General features: G+C 51.3%; 2 protein-coding genes across 2 annotated transcripts in view; one reads left to right on the top strand and one right to left on the bottom strand.

The window, feature by feature from the left end:
• MORC2 (MORC family CW-type zinc finger 2) overlaps nt 1–903 on the top strand; it is a 29,871-nt gene extending 28,968 nt beyond the window's left edge. Inside the window, exon 26 of the mRNA XM_069871195.1 lies at nt 606–903. Coding sequence (XP_069727296.1) covers nt 606–674 — 69 coding nt within the window. The 3' untranslated portion in view covers nt 675–903. The remainder of the gene's footprint in view (nt 1–605) is intronic.
• Nucleotides 904–2,053: 1,150 nt separating this feature from the next.
• On the bottom strand, nt 2,054–9,598 carry OGFOD2 (2-oxoglutarate and iron dependent oxygenase domain containing 2). Its single transcript, XM_069871196.1, has 7 exons — nt 9,457–9,598; nt 9,308–9,364; nt 6,599–6,709; nt 5,511–5,610; nt 4,321–4,445; nt 3,539–3,796; nt 2,054–2,932 (listed from the first exon to the last, which is right to left on the bottom strand). Exons 1-7 carry the CDS (start codon nt 9,577–9,579, stop codon nt 2,657–2,659), a joined length of 1,050 nt encoding a protein of 349 aa, XP_069727297.1. The 5' UTR covers nt 9,580–9,598; the 3' UTR covers nt 2,054–2,656.
• Between the last annotated feature and the right edge of the window lie 8,102 nt (nt 9,599–17,700).

Raw genomic sequence — 17,700 nt, 5'->3', positions numbered from 1 at the left:
GGGCAGGCTTCTGCAGGGAATTTCTGTCCCATTCTTGGGCAGAAAGGTGGTACAAGATTCTGAACCTCATGTATAGAAATGCAAGCCTCTAAACAAATAATAATATATTTTTAAAAGTACGGTGAAATCTTTTTTTTATTATATTATTAAATATTAAATTTAACTAGCAAATATAGATTTAAATAAAAGCTTTAAAAAACAAAACCTTAAATTAAAAAAATAAACTACTTGAGATAACTGTAAGACCTTCCAATTGAAAAGCTACTGAAAGCAGATGGAAGTAGCTGCTCCCTGTTAGCACAAGGTGCGTTAAAGCTAAAAGGGAACTACTGACGTGGCCCTGATCAGCCCAGGAGCATTGTGGCCTGAGTGCGTTGCATGAACAGCAAGTGCTGGCTGGTGTCCAGGCACGGTCTGTCAGGCTCCAGCGAGCAAAGCTGGTGGTGTTTCCACAGATATTAGGAGCTGGAGAATGCTGGGAGCTGGGGCATGAAGGCTGCCCAGGACAGATGCTGCAGAGGGTGCTGTGCTGCTGTCTTCTCTGTGCTCGCACTGTTCTTCCAAGAGTCACTTCTCACTGGTATTTCTTGTGCCTTTGGTTCCAGGACATTGATATCAACACAGATGATGAATTGGATGCGTACATCGAGGACTTGATCACAAAAGGAGACTGAGAAGCCCCAGCCCAAGTCCTGGAGAAGCGCAGAGGAGCTGGCTGCTGCGATGCAAGGCGCAGATTCCTGTGGTGGAAGACGATGGTGGCTGATGAGGAGACAGGGATTCTAGCCAGTTGGTGTACAACTTGGGACTTTACCTGAAAAAGACATTTGTGCTGTGGGCAGGAAGATTGTTAACATAGTTCTCTGAAACTCCTTCTTTTATAAATATTTATTTTTAAAATAACTAGGAGCTGTGCCTGACACACCGGGAGGGGCGGCTGGGTGGTTACAGTGAGGGAGAAGTGCGAGTACCCTTTTCGCAAATAGGGGTTATTCACATGCTGTGCCTGGCAGAGCAGAACGTCCTGCCTGGCACAGAGTCTCAGTAAGAACCTCGCAGCAACTTAAAAATAAGTCTTGGGTTATGGAAGAGGAGGCCAGGACTAAGACTTGGAGCAGCACAGAGGAGATCAAAACACGGTCCCTGTGTAAGCGTGAGTGGAGGAGGTGACATCTTGGTGGTTTGAGGTGGCAAGTTAGCACTTGCCTGTGAGGTTCCTGAATCAGAGGTTTCTGGATACAGGTGGAGTTGTCACCAGGCTAAAAGTCAGAGGCTAAGGATCCTTGTAGAAGAGGGTGGCCTCCTGGGCTGCTGCAGGGACCTGGGATCATCAGGAAGAGCGCTGGAGCATAGAATCTTTCCTAGCAGTCACCTTATTGCATACTTTTGCTGCTGATTCTTTGAGATGCAATGGCTCAAGAGCTCTTTGATGAGCTAAAGTGACCCTCTATTCTGTTGTCACTCTGTCAGGCTTGCACTGCTTTGATCAACTTGCTCTTCCAGGTAATTTCATCAGAGTGCTGGAATTTGGAGCCTTTGGAGCCCTGAGTCCCATCTCGCCCTGGGTCAGCAGCAAGTAAGATGCCTTTCCCGTGTCCTCCCAGGCAAAGGCTGCACTACAGCTCCTAGCAGATCACTTGAGGCTTAAGTGGCTCACTCTGAGTTCTCTGGCTGGCCAGCTTCTCAGGTCTGCCACGACAAGATGTCCATGAACTTGGTGCTCAGAAAACTGAACTCCCCTACAGCCTGGTGCTTTGAAGAAACGCAGCATGACCAAAAGGTGCACGCCTGCAGGAACATCAAGTGAAACAGACTGTTGTGGTTTTGGCTAGGTTGGAGTTAATTTCCTCCTTAATAGCTGCTATGGTGCAGCCAGCAACTATGCACTTCATGGCCGATTGCTCACTCCTTCTCCTGGTGGGATGAGGAGGAGAATTGGAAAGAAAAAGGTGGAACTTGTGGATTGGGATAAAGACAGGTCAGAACTGCAAAGGAAGAAAAATCATAACAATAATAATACTAATAAAAGAATATACCAAGTGAGTGATGCTTGGTGCTGTATTGCTCCTGATGGATTTTTCTGAGCCTGGGTTAGGGTAAGCCTCCGGTGACGATAAGTCCAAGCCATTCCCAGCAGCCTGTTGTCAATCACCTGTATCTCGCTTTCGAGCAGACCCTTCACTGTCAAGCAGAAACACAAAAGCTCTTCCCCTAGCAGAGGACAGGAGTCCCCATGAACAGCAGAGTGGTAAGTGCAAAGCTTTATTGTGCTGTTCTTTTCAGTTTACAGCAGGACCCGCAATACTGCACAGGGGTTTTTCACAATGGCCAAGCAGCTTTGGGTGTTTCCTCCGTCCACCTGAAAATATTTACAGAGCCTTTGCAGGAAAACAAAGTGTTGAGGTTTTTCTACATCTTTCAAGCAGTCCCCCAGCTCTCCAGCACCAACGCAAGTGCTGACGAGCCAAAGAACCAGCTTCAAATTCAGCTGCCAAAGCAGTTGGCTTCCCTCCTCGCAGCAGGATTGGGTTTGCATCACTTTCCAAGGCAAGAACTACTTCTTATATGACTCGTGCATCCATCCGTTAGTGCAGGCTGAGAGGTCAGAAAGGAGCTTTAGGCAACTTGGTCTGGAGTAATCAGGCCCTGCTGTCTGCTACCACAAGGAACAGAGATTCACAGTCTCAGGCACATCATCTTCAAGGGTTTCCGTGAACCCATCTCCAAACCCCTCTGCTTCCACCAGCTCAGGTTTCTTGTTGCACATGGGGCAGAGCTGGTTGCGGATGGCAGATGATCGCATCCAAATAATGAGGTTCCAGCGTTCCCCAGAGGCAATGGGAAGCGCCCCGTGGATCTGCCCTCCTCGGTGTAACAGCCCCTGGGCTCCCACATGTTCAATCTCTATGTATTTTGGTACAGGGCTAGGATCCTGGAACAAAGGGAGACAGATAGAGCATCACACCAGAATGTCCCTAGCAGAACAATGCTCAAATAGTTGAAACTTTTACTTGTCACCTCTTTATCCACAGCACCCAGTAAGCAACATGGAGAGGCCTCACTGCACCATGCAGCCACTTCAGCAGTCCCTGCCAGCAGTTTAGTACAACTGTTTCCAAGTAAGACACTGTCAGTGCCAGATCCAGAGGGAATTTAAAGACAGTTTCAATCAAAAACATTGTTTCAACAGCATTTAGGTGCTTTTACCCTTCTCTTGCCAAGGGGCTACAGATTTAGGTTTGTCTCATCTGAAATTACTTTTCTCTCGCTCAGCAGTTAGGGAAAGACGGGCTGGTTTGTTTCACTCCAGTTTCTGTCCCCTCTGAATTGGCTGCAATTAGCTTTAATATTAGTAACATGCTTGTGGCAGAAAATGCTCCCATATAACCAAGATATTTTAAAAAAAAGAAGGGACAAAGCAAATCTGACCATCAGAACTGAATAATTGTATTTTAGAACACAGTTAGTGCCTTAAAACTGCATGTGAGCGGATGATGGGGAAGAGAATCAGGGTCTAGATTAGGAATATGCTCAGTACCTGGCTGAAATCCCCAAAGTACAAGTTGCCTTCTGTGAAGTCTTTTCCCAGTGAAACGTTTAAGGTGACTTCTGCATTGTCATAGTGAGAGCTCAAATCCAGATCTTCATGGAGCGAGTACTTGACAACAAATGCTCTATGGCTGTCCAGACAAGCGCCTCCCAAGTCAGGATAAAGCAGGGCCGTTATGGGCTGCAGGTATTTTTCACGCAGGGGTGTGATGAAAGTTTCATCCATCCCAAGCTCATTTAGCAAAACCTGTCTCAAAGAGAGGAGATGGGAAAAGCTGATCAACTGTATCTGCTGCTTCATCAGAGCTGTCTTGTTCTCTTCCAACCCTGCTGCTTGTTCAGATAAAGAACGTGAGAGCGGTGGCTCCAGCTACAGGCAAAAGGAGGAGGATCAAGGTGGAAAGTGACAAGGAAAAGACAGAGTAAGATCAAAAGCTGAGTGTTCTTTAGAAACTCACTCCTTGATTTAAATGTGTATTGCTTCAATACAAGGTGTTCTTTGCTCTGAGATACCAACTCCTATCCCCTTCCCCTGGGTTGCCCTGCCCTTTTGCTCTGAGATACCAACTTCTATCACCTTTCCCTGCCCTTTTGTCTGTTGAATTCACGCTCCCTCAACCTTTGCACTTCAAGGGGGCTGTACTTAAATTGCTCTGTGCTCAAATTACAGGCATTTTGGAAGAAAAAGGAGTGTGAAGCAAGGAGGTAGTGGAGGTAGTGTCTGCTCCTGAATGCACCCCCTAAACAAGCACAAGAGATAGTGAGTCCTACCCCATAGTTATTCATAGTGTTGGGCCTGCCTTTAGGCATATCCGACTGCTCGAAGTTCTCCAGCTCATCCACAAAAGCCTGGCAGAACTCCTCTGTGAACACTGGGAGTCGATAGATCCTCTTATCTGTCAAGAGAAGGGAGACACCGTTTGCTGGAGACAGAAACAGGTGAGACTCTTGGCTCTCATGCTGTCCAGCTATGCTGTGCTGCTGTTGGTGAGAAAGCAGGACCCACACACTTCACTTTGTGCTCAGACTTCTGTAAGGGCTGGAACTTTTCCCTGGGATCAGCTCTGGGATGCATTTGTTGTTTTTCATGTTAGCCCCTCATTTCCAGGCTTCCCCATCCATTCGGGGGATCTGGCACTGATTTAAAGGCCTCCTGCAAGCGCCAAGGAAATGTTTTAAATCTAGAGGGAGGGCAATGAACCAACGGCTCATCACAGGCTGTCCAAACACAGTCTCCTGGAAGAAGGAGGCCCAAGGTCATTTAGGGGATGTGGGATTCACTTATCCAGTGCCAGTCTTCTGGGAAAACCAGCGTAAAGCCCTAAAGGTCTGTGTAAAGCTCAGTATCGAGGAAGCTGAGATAAAAAAAACATGAAAAGGCTCTGTGTCTGGAAATCACCCCTTGGACAAATCCAGGAGCCCTGCACATATGCAACATTTGTGTCTTTCTTTTTGTCTTGAGAAAAGCGGGTAACTTTGCAGCTTCCCCTCTACATGTTGTCAGCATGTCTGGGAGGGAGAATGCTTCACAGATGCCTCCAGGGAAGCTTAAAACCCAGATCTCTTTTAAAAAGGCTGAAACCCAGACTGAAGCTTTTTCAGCTCAGACTAACCAACAGAGATTATCTGAAATGGTAAAGCACTTTGGGAGAGAAAACCAAGCTCCCCGGGCTAACAGTGTTCCTTCAGCAGGCTCCCCAGCAAGGTCATGGTAAAAGCAAAACCCCAGCCCTGCTGCAGCTAAAGCCTCTGATGAAACACCAGCAGACTGGGACTGGAAAAGCAGAATGCAGGACCTCATCCAGAGCAATACTGCCTCTCCAGAGACTCTTGTCAAGCAGAAAATAACATCCTGTTTGTCTCAGCTGCGTATCAAATCTGAGCTATTAAAGACAGGGCTTGGAAACAGCTGTCAGCACTGAATTTGCAGTGTCACACACGGAGATCTTTGTTTTCCTTACCTGAGAAGGACTCAATGTAGCGCAGGAGGCCGTGGAGACGAGCATCCGGTGACCTGCAGTATCTCACAATTTCTAGAAAATCTGGGGCCAGGAATGATTCCTGGCATCCAGGGAAGGATGATAAAAATACACAGAAACACAATTAGCCTGTGCAGTTTTTTACAGCCCAAGAGGGAAATGGACTTTCAGGCAGCCACAGGAAAATATGTAGGGACTAGAGAGCAAGGTTGAGACTCACATTTAGCTTACTGCTGTGGCAGGAAATGCAGAATGTTGCTGGTATTTTTCTTGGTGGTTTAGGTAAGTTGCTGCTTGCTCTAGTTCAGCGGTTTCCAAGTATATCTGGCTAAATTTATCCTTAGTTTGATGGGAAAGAGCCTGGCTTGGCATGATCGACTCCTAACAGGTAAGTGCAAAGTCTTCTCTAGCAGATTTTGCATCTTGTCATGGTCTCAGCACAACAGAGTGACTGTGCTCTGCTATAAGCACTTCCCCAGGCAGCTCAAGAGAGACAGCAGCAGAACAGGCAACGCCAGAACTTGTTACTAAAGGTTCATAGAGCAGTAAATCTGTGTGAACTTATTTGTGTGTTACTGCTGATCTGTGGTTATTATCCAGCTGGCAAGTCTTGGGTCTGGCAAACATGAGAAAATTCAAAGCAGAGTAACCCACGACAAGGGCTCCCCTGCATTTGCGCTGGGATGCACACATGCCAGCAGCCTGCTGTCCCCTTCAGCTGCCACTAAATACTTGTCTGTGTGTTAAGCCCATCAAGGCCGATTTCTGTGGCTGTTTGTTAGACAGACCTCACCGACCCCGTTTGCTGCAGTGATACTTTAAGTCTCAATTCCTGATGATATTCTGAGTCCAGTACCAGGGGCTGGTGCAGCTTCAATACAGAGGGACCCTTACCCAGCTATCTTGCCTGGAGAATACGCTATGCTGTGAAAGTTTTTAATTCAGTTTTAATATGCTACGCTTTGGTTTTAATTCAGTCCAGCTCTAGCACTGTGATCAGTCCCAAGAAGGGGTCTTCCTACTGTAAAAATAAACTTGAGTGCAAAATAGATTCCAAACATACTGTCTACCTGCAGAATGTACACTTCTGGGTGTTTTCGTTTGTAGCTCTTTGAGATGATGGCTTTGCGTTCTACTGACTGATGAATTAATTGTTTTCTTCTCTCCACTTCTGCCTCAATCTACAAGTAAACAATAGATCATATTGTTAGAAAATCAAAAGATATAACTAAATTCTAGGAACTTGCTCATTGTTTTAAACCAGTTGGTTTTGTTCTGGGCATCTCTGGAAGACAAAGTATACAGCTTTGCTTTTCTATAGTCAAGACAAGTCCAATAAATATCTGAAAAGCCAAATGCCTAAGAGGGATTTGAGACATATTCTCATTACAGATGGCTTAAAAAATAACTAAGGTCTTTCTGCAGATATGTCAAGTGGAGCTGTGAGGTTTCAGCCCTTTCAGGCATTCTGACACCTCAGTAATCACTGGCCTGCGCTTTAGGAGTCTGGCTTATGTTCTGACAATATAAGCATTGTCCAAAATAAAGACATCAGCTGGGAGGGAGACAAGACTTGACACGCAGGGATTACCACTAAGTGTTGTGGGGATAGTCTCATCTGTCAATTCAGATGAAAGAGCTGTAGCAGCAGCTCATTCAGGCAGCTCTTCCTATTTAATAACACCCCCATGAGACTAGTTTATAACATTCCTTAGCAATCAAAGGAAAAGGGGTATGACCGGTACCCCCTGCTCCCAACCCCTAGTAATGTGGTTAGCATAACTAACACCATTTTATAAGGCAAGCAGCCATTCTCTGTGACTGAGCGGGTCATGCATTAGTTCCTTTTCCTCATTATCAGGCCCTGGAGGTCCTGTGAACCAAACCAAACCAAACAGATTCCTTCTTCCCCTCCCTGCCAGCCTCAAGCTTCCTGGGCACCTAAGTGAGCAACTTGGACTGAAACGGCTGCTAGACATGGACCCCATAGTGGCCAGAGGCACCTGCACCATGGTCTCCTTCCTCTGAGGACTGAGTGACTCATATTCTTTTATATGATTTTCAAGTATAGATTATGATTGCTATATTGATACAGCAAACCATGTATTAAGATCTGACCCAATCAGCAGATGCTCCAGGTGGTTAGAAATTTTAACCTAAGTTAGGGTCTAAGTGATCAGAATCTGGAAGTTAAACTAGGATTTAGAAATCCAAAGTTAACTTGTGTTATAATTTTTTTTATGCTGCATACCGTGCTACATCAATTCTGCTTGCAGAAATCCTGTGCCACTCTAATAATAAATTCTGCGCTATACTAATCAAAATGTCCTGCTAAGAAAATAAAACCTTAATTGTAACTATGGTTTAGTGCTGGCATCATCCTGACAAGGATCCTTAAAAGAACCTGGCTGTCCCCTTAATGTCACGGTGAAACTGGGGCTGGTTGTGTGACAGATCCCTGGCCTGGAAGGAAAGACAGACAGATCCCTCCCGAAGAAAGTGTCCTGGAGAGAGTTCCCGCGATATACGCTGGGTAGCGCTGCCTTCTTCAGTAGACTTCACGTGCGCTCTGGAATCCTGAGTGATCCCAGCCCAAGGCACCCTTTAATTGATAAAAGAAGGGATGAGGAAAGACAAACAAGCAGGGTGCTGGGAGCCAGCTGAATGAAACCAGTCAGGGTGCGGCACGGAAGGCCATTTTCATAATGTGTTCCAGTTTTTTTCCAGTATTTACTTGCAGGGTGTTCCCTGTCCACATGATTCGCAGACTGCATCCTGCCCCAGGTCAAGGTGTCAGCGTGGAATTTCCCTGTTGGTCTCAACCTGGCAGCGGGTTTGACCTGGACAAGGCACTGAGGAGCAGCGTCCCACGAGGAGCAGTGTCCCACGGGTGTCTGGGGCAGGGCTGGTGGCTTCAGCGAGTGCTTCTGTGTGTGGAGATGCCATGAATGGGGGGGTCCCTGCAGGGGCTGGGGTGCAGGGTTCCTCCAGGCTTCCTGTGTGTGAGGGGGGGTCCTGAGGAGAGCCAGGGCGCAGAGGCCACCCATGTATGAGGGGGGTCCCTGCAAGGAGCCAGGGTGTGGGGTCCCCCTAGGTCACCCGCGCAGGAGCAGGGAGTCCCTAAAGGGGGATGTGTCCCTAAGGGGGGTGTGATGTCCCCTTGTCCTACCCATGGGTGGGGAGGGTCCCCTGCAGGGACAAGGCCCCCCCCGAGGCTGCCTGTGTGTGACAGGGGGGTCCTGCGGGGAGCCAGGGCGCAGAGGCCACTTATGCATGATGGGGGTCCCCACGGGGGGCTGGGATATGGGGTCCCCCCAGGCTGCCTGTGTGTGATGGGGGGTCCCTAAGGAGAGCCAGGCTGTGGGGTCCTCCTGTCCCACCAATGGGGGACAGGGACAGGGGGTCCCCCCAGGCTGCCTGTGTGTGAATGGGGGGTCCTGAGGAGAGCCAGGACACTCGTTCATGAGGGGAGATCCTTCATGGAGCCAGACTGCGGGGTCCCCACGGGCCACCCGTGCAGGAGAGGGGTCCCTAAGGGGGGCCGGAACATGGGGTCCCCACTGTCCCACCCGTGGGTGCGAGGGGTCCCCTGCAAGGGCAGGGACAGGGGGTCCCCTCAGGGCACCCATGCACGAGGGGGGATCCCTGACAGAGCAGGGACACGGGGTCCCCTCGGGTCGCCTGTGGAGGGGGAGAAAGGGGTCCCTAAGGAGAGCCGGGGGTGCGGGGGGTCCCCTGCAGGGGCAGGAACACGGCTCCCCGCCCCGGGCCGCGCTCACCTCCCTCACGGCGGCGGCGAAGGCCTCCTCGGTCCTGCAGCCCCGCTCCCGCAGCGCCTGCAACGCACGCGGCGCCGTCACCCCGCGCCCGGCCCCGGCCGAAGGAGGACGAGGGGGACAGGGGGGACGGGACACGACGCCGCCGTTACCCGCCCGTGGTCGCGGCGGAGCTGCTCCTCGTCCCGGTACCGAACGTGCAGCCCGTAGCGCCCCACGAAGACGTTGTCGGTGAAGAAGCAGGCGCAGGACAGGAACGGACGGCGCGCGGCCATGTTTCCCGCCGGAGGGGGTTGGGGGGGTGCGGGGGGGGGGGGGGGGTGCAGGGAAGGACAGCGCGGCACCGCGAGCCGGTGCGGCCGCCAAAGGGCTCCGCCGCGCCACTTCCGGCCGAGGGAGCTGAGAGGAATCCCGCGCGAGTGGAGGAGAGGCGAAGCTCGGTTGATTTTTCCCGTTTTACACTTATTTCCTCTTTTTTTTGGCATTCCGGCGGTGTCACGGCAGTCGGAGCCCGCGGCGGCGCCGCCCCGGGGCTGACACCGAGCCTGGGGGGGACCCCGGCCCCGGGGTGACCGGCTCCGGCCGCGGCTCTTGCTTCTTCGACCCCCGCCCCTTCCCCGAGGCGACCGCGCCCGGTCCCGCCCCAGCCCCGAGGCAACCGGCCCTGCCCCGCGTGTTAAGGTCCCTGCCTCCACCCCAGCGCCGGTCCCGGTTCCAGCGCCGCTCCCTGCCTCGACCCCAGCCCCGGGGCGGCCGGGCCGGCCCCGCTTCCAGCCCCTTTCCCGGCCCCGGGGTGACCGGCCATGGACTCGGCGCTGCAGGTGGCCGAGGAGGTGGTGGCAGCCGAACCGTGCGGCCCCAACAGCAAATTCGAGGACATTTACCGGCTGCTGGCCGAGGGCTGCTTCCCGCCCAGCTTCTGCTCCATCAAGAGGAAGAACCTCAAGCGCTACGCCCAGAAGTTCGTCGTGGACGGTGGGGACGCGGGTGGCACCGCGGGGCGGCACGAATGAGGGCTGGGGTGGCCGGGTATGGGGGCTGTGGGGACAGGGACCCGCTGGGAGGAGGGGGTGGCATCTCTGCAGCCCCAGACGTGAGGACAGAGCCACCCTCCCCACAGCCGAGGAGAGGGGGTACCGTATCCTGGGCTGCATCCAAAGCAGAGGGGCCGGCAGGGGAAGGGAGAGGATTCTACCCCTCTGCTCCCCTCTGCTGAGACCAAACCTGGAGCCCTGTGTGCAGTCCTGGAGTCCTCGGCACAGGGAGGACATGGAGCCGTTGGAGCGAGTCCAGAGCAGGGCACCAAAATGATCAAAGGCCTAGAACACCTCCCCTGTGAAGAGAAGCTGGGAGGGTTGGGGTTGTCCAGCCTAGAGGAGAGAAGACTCCGAGGAGAAGTTGTGCAGCCTTTCAATACTTAAAGGGGGCTTGTAAGAAAGATGAGGGGAAAGTTTTTTAGCAGGGCTTTTAGCAATCAAAGGGTAACAGCTTTAAACTAAAAGAGGGGATATTTGGACTAGATATTAGGAAGGAATCTTTACGCTGAGGATGGTGAAACACTGGCACAGGTTGCCCAGAGAGGTGGTAGATGCCTCATCCCTGGAAACATTCAAGGTCAGGTCAGATGGGGCTCTGAGCAGCCTGATCGAGTGGAAGATATCCCTGCTCCCTGCAGGGTGGGTGGACTGGATGACCTTCACAGTCCTTTCCAACCCAAACCACTCTCTGATTCTATTCTATGATACGTGGCTTCTTGGCCCTCGCCATGGAGAGCAGCATTGCTGGTACCTGCTGCCTCTCTCTGTGACGCTTCTGGGGTACGGGATGGGGATCATGGCAAGGTGGGGCAGCATCGGTGCGCCGCAGGGTAGGTTTCAGCTGGCGTGTATCATAGCAGAGGATTTTGCTCAGTCTTGTTGCAGAAAACAGATCCCTGGACTTATCTGGGGATTATTTCAGTTCAGCAGCTTCTCCAGAGGCGTTACAGAAGCTCCCAAGGCAACAGTCCCACTTTGTTGTGTCTCGCCTATTTTTCCCAGTGTAGAAAATTACCTTTGAGCTGGGACTGAGTGGCTGCGAGATCTCGTTGGTTAAGATAAACCTCTCACATCTGCAGGTGGCTGCCTCTACTATGTGGGACCCAAGAAGGAGGAAAAGCGTGAGGTGATTGTGGATCCTGAACGGAGGCGGCAGGTCTTTCTGGAAAGCCATTTCACTGAAATCGGGAACCATCTGGGCCAGAAAAAGACAGTGCACCGGATTCAGAGCCGGTACTACTGGCTAGGGATTGTGAAGGATGTTGTGGACTGGGTAAGTTGAGAGCAGAGCGTTGACCATGTCAGTGGCACCAGTACTTCCCAGGACGTTCAGGCAGCAATCCCAAGTGAGCAGCTAGAAGAGCCCTGATGCAGGGATGATGGCGTTTCTAGTGCCTGTTGCTTTGACACCGTGCACTAAGTAACTCTGCAGGTGAAACTGTTGGAACGTCCTGAAGCAGCTGGATAGATTGGATGTCTTTCCCCTGAGCATCAGAAAACCTGCACAGGTAGGACTCCTCGTGCAGGGCAGTTTTGGCGAAGTTGGGAATGTGGGATTGTTTCAAACGAGTTTTGCTGAGTCTAGCTTTGAGTAGGCTGAATTCCTGCCAGAGCTGCCCAGTTCCCTAAACTATTGTAACAGGAGGAGCTCGGTGTTCCTGCCAGCTCTTCTTGGGTGCTTTGCCTCATCTGTTTTATTGCTGAAAGTTCCCTGCAGCAGGACTCTGCAACAGTGTGGTTGGAAGCAGTGTGGTTGCATTGCATGGTCCGAGCAGCCCATGCTCCTCCAGCATCCTAAGGTTGATGATTTTTCTAGCCAGCAGCAGAAGTTTAAAATACAATAAGTATTTCTCTAAAAACAGGGTGAGAAATGTCTTAGCTATAGGCCACGTTGAGAAAATTGGTTATTGTGTCAGAGAAAGCTGTCCATCTCATCCCTTCATAACCTGTCCAGTCTCAGTCTGACAGAATTTGACAGTGTATTTTCAAATCCTTTGATATGTTTTTTCCCCTTCCCAGATTAAAATGTGTGAAACGTGCCAGAACACAGAGCACCACAAGAACGTATCACGGAAAGCAAGGCCTGTCAAAGTGGAATCGCCCTGGGAAGTGCTAGGATTAGACATCCATGGTGAGTGCTTGCAGCTGGTGGACAGGCTTTTCAAGGCTGTCACAGCAGCCTAACCAAGCTGCAACCTGATCCGCATGACTGGCTTGGCTGCCTCCCCACACACAGTGGGAGCTGTGGGAGTGCGTTACTTCCCAGAACTGAATCTGTGATGGGTGTATTTTTGCTGACAAAGGTCACAGGAACGTAGTGGCCAAGTGACATTGCAGATGAGAGTCATGGTCATTTTCACAGTGCTTGTTTTGCTGGGTTGGGTTTTTAACTTTCCTTATTTGGGTGCTATTACAGGGGCACATTGATTTTTCTTGATGCCTCTTTATGCAGGACCTTTTCCTGAGACAAGCCAGAGCAATACACACATCCTCCTTGTGACTGACTACTTCACTAAGTGGGTTGAGGCTGTTCCTTTGCAGAAGAAAGATCCCATATCAGTGGCTAAAGCCCTAGCTACAGTTTTTTACAGGTAGGCTCTTCTGTTGTTGCTTGCATTGCACCTCTACAGTGAGATGGGGCGCACTGGGAGGTGTGTTGCAAAAATACTGTGTCCAGGAGATGCCATGCAGTGCCTCTCAGTTGCTTTTAACAAAGTACTTGGGAAGAGCCTGTTATCCCTTTGTTACCAGGGGAGAGGAAAAAATAGCAGAAGTGATTCGCTGACTAGCCCCAAGGCCAAGAGGGATGGTGTCCTAGTTCTCTGCAGAAGTTTTAAAACCATTCTCTGATCCCTCCTAGAAAGCACTGATTTCATACTCACGGTGCGTGTCACAACATGACATTGTCCTTGTGGCCAGTAGACATTTGCATTCAGAGCAAGAAACTGTTTCACCTGTTGCCTTATCATTCAAAAGCAAACAAGCTTGGCTGTTTTGGAAGGGTTGGAGCCAGCAGAACTCTCTCTGCTGTTGGAGTAGTGAGGTCATGCTAGCATCTTTAGCACCGGCTCCACCTGAGGCTCTTGGTCCCTTTCATATCCCATTATCTCCTGTGAAGATTGAACTCCTCTGACTCTGTCCTGCCACTGATGGAGTAAAACCAGTTGTGTGCCCTCTTCTTGTTCAGGTTTGGAGCATCCAAGAATATTTACGCCAGTCTGAGCTGGGACTTCTGTGAGGAGGTAGGTCAGGGGCTGGGTGGTTCAGAGGGAAGCAGTGTGGCCTTCAGGACTTCTTTTAGGCAGCCGGTCCCGAAGGCAGTGTTGCAACGTGCCCCACAGCAGGGATAAAGAGCCAAAGCTGCCTTTTTCCTGCTCCAGCCCTGTTGTGAGTTGATGATTTGTCAGTGCTTTCACCCTGGCATGGATTTAAGGTTGTGGTTTCTGTGGTGCAAGTTCCTCAGCCACACTGCAGCCTCTCTGTTCAGAAGTGAAAGTCCTGTGAGATCAAGTCCATGAGATTCCTGCCCTCTGCTGGAATTAACCCAGCTTCCCAGTGCTGTGGAAAGCCTTAAGCACAGGAACAGTTGTTGCAAAACGTTTTCTCAGGCTCTGACTACTCTGGGGAGCTTTTTCTGCAGAATAGCACCTCCAGGCATGGGAACAGCGCGGTCCTGTGCTGTGGAGGCTGCCGGCTGCTGTGGTGCAAACCCACGTTCTTCTCCCTGCCTTTGCAGGTCAGCCGGCATTTATGTGAGCGCTGGAACATCTCTCAGATCCTCACCCCCGCCGACCCGGCAGACTGCGCGGGCCTGGATGACCGCAGCGCGGAGCTGCTCAGATCCTCCATCTGCAGCGTGGTGAGCGAGAAGCCCAGTGAATGGGACGCCAACCTCGACCCTGTGCTCTTTGACTTCCGCACCTCAGTTAACTCTGTCACAAAGTACACACCCTTCTTCCTCATGTTCAACAGATACGTGTGCCTGTCGTCAGAGGTAACTTCTCGACCAAGGAGAGCCTCATAGGAGGTTTGCTGCTGGCGCAGTTGGAATAACACCAAGTTATCTGTACCTTGCAGGTGGATTTTGTCAAGGACTCTAAAGAGCAAGGAGCTGTCTCTGGTAAGGCAGACAGCCTCCCGTCATTCACAGCTGCAGTTCAGGAGCAGCAGAATGCGGTGAAAGAAATTGTAAGTCTCATAGTGCCTTGAAATCATTTTGCAGCTAAACTCCCCACAGAGCCCCTTGCGCCGGGCTGGGCAAGAGCCGCATCGAGGGGATTTGCCCATACAAGGGTCACACCACAGCAGGGACTCAGGTGCTTAGAGAGATTCCCTGGCCCGATCTGTCCAGAAATGCCATCTCACAGGAGATGACTTTGCCTGTGGGCTCTCTCCTATCACCAAGCATAGCCAGCAGCTGATGGGCTCCAGCGCAGCAGGGAAGCTGCCTGTTCAGTAGGGACGGAGCGAGGCAGAAGGCGGTTAAGGACTCCACCAAAGGCAGCAGAAGCAGAGCCCAAGCCTTTGAGCTGTTTTATGCCACGGGGAAGCTGGTGGTGTTGCTGCTCAGAGCTGGGTGTTGAAATATGAGGGCCTGGCTTACCCTGCCAAGGCTGATGAGAGTTGTGTCCCAGCGTGCCCAGCATTCTGCCTTGTAATCTGCATCTCAAATCAGCCAAAAGAGTCCATCCTTAGGCAGGGACAAAAAGCCTTTAGGGGCGCGCTGTGTAATTTAGAATGTTGAAAGTAACCTTGTCTCAAAATGGGAGGAGGGAAATTGGGGGAGGTTGGGCCTATTGTGAAGATTAATGAGTGGCTCAGTGGGCAGCTGGGTTTAGGGAGCAAGACCAGCAATCAGTTCCCTGTCTCTAACATCCTGGGTGACCTTGGGGAACTCATTTTGTTTCTCTGGTTCTTGGTCAGCCTTGAAAAATTACGTCAGTGTCCCCTGTAAAGTGCTTGGCGATCTATGTGCCAAAAAATAATAGGCAAGGCTCAAGTGCTTTGTTTGCTCTGTCATTTCTTAGAATCAGAGTTTACATAGTCCTGATCCCACCTGGACTGGGATTCTCTTTGCCAGGAAATAGCAGTAGTAAAACCAGACAAAAGGGAGGAGGCCTGGGAGCTGAACACGTGGAAACTATTCCCAGCCAATCCCTTTGGCAGCTCTGGGTCGCTGCCTTGGCTCCCCTTCTGTGAAACAGAGATGCACATCATGGTATGGGGCAGCGAGAGCTCAGCGTAGCTCATGCCAAATCATCTTGTCCTGTCCATAAGGCCATTTCTGGTGTTTAGGCTGCTGACTCTCGCCTGCTGACAGGCTAGGGTTGGGGCTGTAATTAACAGGAGGCCATAAAAGCTTCCTTTGGCTCGTTACTCCAGCCTAGATCCCCTTCTGCCCTCTACTGATGGAGAGCTAATGGCTACAGCCATGAAATCATGATTTCTTAATGTAAAGTCTCCTGGTAGCGTGGGGTTGGCGAGGGCAAGGCTGGAAGGACCTTGCTTAGTCCTGCCCTGGCTCCTGGGTGTAACCGACTGTAACCTTGGCTTGCCGAGCTGAGCTCTGCAGCACCGTCTCTCACTCCCTGAGCTCCTGTGAGACTAAGCTGAGTGGATTTTTAGTGGCATCTCAAGGCCCAGCCCAAGCAATGTGCTTTGCAGGTGATCGCCAACATGGCCACAGCCTACAAGCGGGAGCGGAAGAGCGTGAAAAGGAAAAGTCGGGGCCTGCCCTCTCTTGCTTTCAAAGTGGAAGACAACATGTTTGGGAGCAATGCTGCCGCCTCCCTGAAGAAGCTGAAGAAGGGCCAGTTTGTGTCATTTCAGATCGAGACGGTCCTGCCGCCTGAGCAGAGTATGTCCAGCATGAAGAAAACCAGTTAGCCCTTGTGGGGCTTCTCGGGGTCTGGCGGGGCCGGGGACTGTAGCATCCACTGTCCTCGAGGTTTATGGCCTGGCTGCATGGAGGTCCTGGCTGCAGACGTGCAAGGGAGAGGGGAAGGGGAGGGTTCAAACGAGGGTGTCTGTACAGCCCCTTCCTGGTCCAGGTTTGCCCCTGAACCATCCATCAGAGCGAGGGAGGTGGCACCCTCCTCATTTACGCTTTGGCAGGGAAAGATTCAGTCTGGCTAGAACCACTTCCACCTCGGCTACACGTGGAAGCTGCCCTTTCGGGAGTCCTTGCATCAAAGCCCAGGGAGCGGTCGGGGGGCAAGTGAGAAGAAAACCAGGAGCTAGACCCAGCATAGCCGTGTCGTGGTTTGTTTCCTACAGCCTAAACCTCCTCCCTACCATTAGCCTGAACTGGGAAGAGTCAGTCCAGGTCTGACCGCATTCCCAGGGGATGTGGGAATGGCTTGAAGTGAGCTTTCTTTAAGTTTTAAGCACTAATTACCAGAAATAAAATCAGCAATGGAGTGTGATATTTTTATTCTTCGTTAGGCAGGCAGAGAAAAATAAATTTTTCCTTGGTAACGTACCATTCTGTTCTCTCCAGAAATGGAGTGAAGCACGGGAACCCTGCAGCCTGTTCCTATGTTATAGGTTGTTTTAAAGTCCAGCACTCCAAAAATATAGGGAAGCTTTGCCAGAGTGACAGCGACTGGCCCCTCTGTCATCTCGATAACCCAGCTGGATGCAGAGATGCCAGAAGAGCATGAGCGTGGCCGTTCCTCTGGAGCTGCTACAGGGATTTGAAGGGGGAAAATAATTTATTAGCTGGATTTCTTGAAGCTGAATCCTGCCCTGTGTTAGGAGTTGATTTAAAACCCTATTCAGGGGTTAATTTAAATCCCAGCTTAGGGGTTAATTTAAAAAGCAACGCTGAGCACTTATCCTGGTTGTTTTTAAAGCCAACCTGTGTGTTGTGATTTATTGGTGTGAAACCAATAAAATAACACTTAAAAAAATAAAATAAGATATATTTATGCAAAACAAAAAAATCCTGTGTAAGGTGGGGAAGCCCCAGGGCTGCATCGGGGCAGGGTGGTAGCGGGGATCCAGGTGCCTGGTGCTGCCGTGCCCAGTTGCCTCATGGGTGCCTGGTGTTGCTGTGCCCGTGATCCGCGGATTCCCGGTGTCCGGTGCTGCCCTGCCTGGTGTGTGATGCTCACAGGTGCCCGGTTGCCCTGGAGGTGCCTGGTGCCACTGAGCTCAGTTGCCCTGTGGGTGCCTGGTGTCTGGTGCTGCCCTGCCCAGTATCCGTGGATGCCAAGTGCCTGGTGCCACCCTGCCTGGAATCTGCAGGTACCTGGTGCCCATGGGTACCCGGTTGTCCTGCACGTGCCCAGTGCCACCCTGCCCAGTTGCCCCATGGGCGCACGGTGCCCACAGGTGCCCAGTGTCACTCTGCCTGGT

Source organism: Phaenicophaeus curvirostris, chromosome 17, assembly GCF_032191515.1.
Source record: "Phaenicophaeus curvirostris isolate KB17595 chromosome 17, BPBGC_Pcur_1.0, whole genome shotgun sequence".
Taxonomy (NCBI): Eukaryota; Metazoa; Chordata; class Aves; order Cuculiformes; family Cuculidae; genus Phaenicophaeus; species Phaenicophaeus curvirostris.
The sequence above is the reverse complement of the archived record's forward strand: the minus strand, read 5'-3'. Positions and strand labels throughout refer to the sequence as shown.

Bases quoted from the DNA above. Each gene is read 5' to 3' on its own strand.
- OGFOD2 (XM_069871196.1), bottom strand. From the start codon at position 9,579: ATGGCCGCGCGCCGTCCGTTCCTGTCCTGCGCCTGCTTCTTCACCGAC. The intron at 9,365-9,456 runs GTAACGGCGGCG...CGTGCGTTGCAG, and splicing joins TCCGCCGCGACCACGGGCGG to GCGCTGCGGGAGCGGGGCTG. The intron at 5,611-6,598 runs GTAGACAGTATG...CCTGGATGCCAG, and splicing joins CAGAAGTGTACATTCTGCAG to GAATCATTCCTGGCCCCAGA.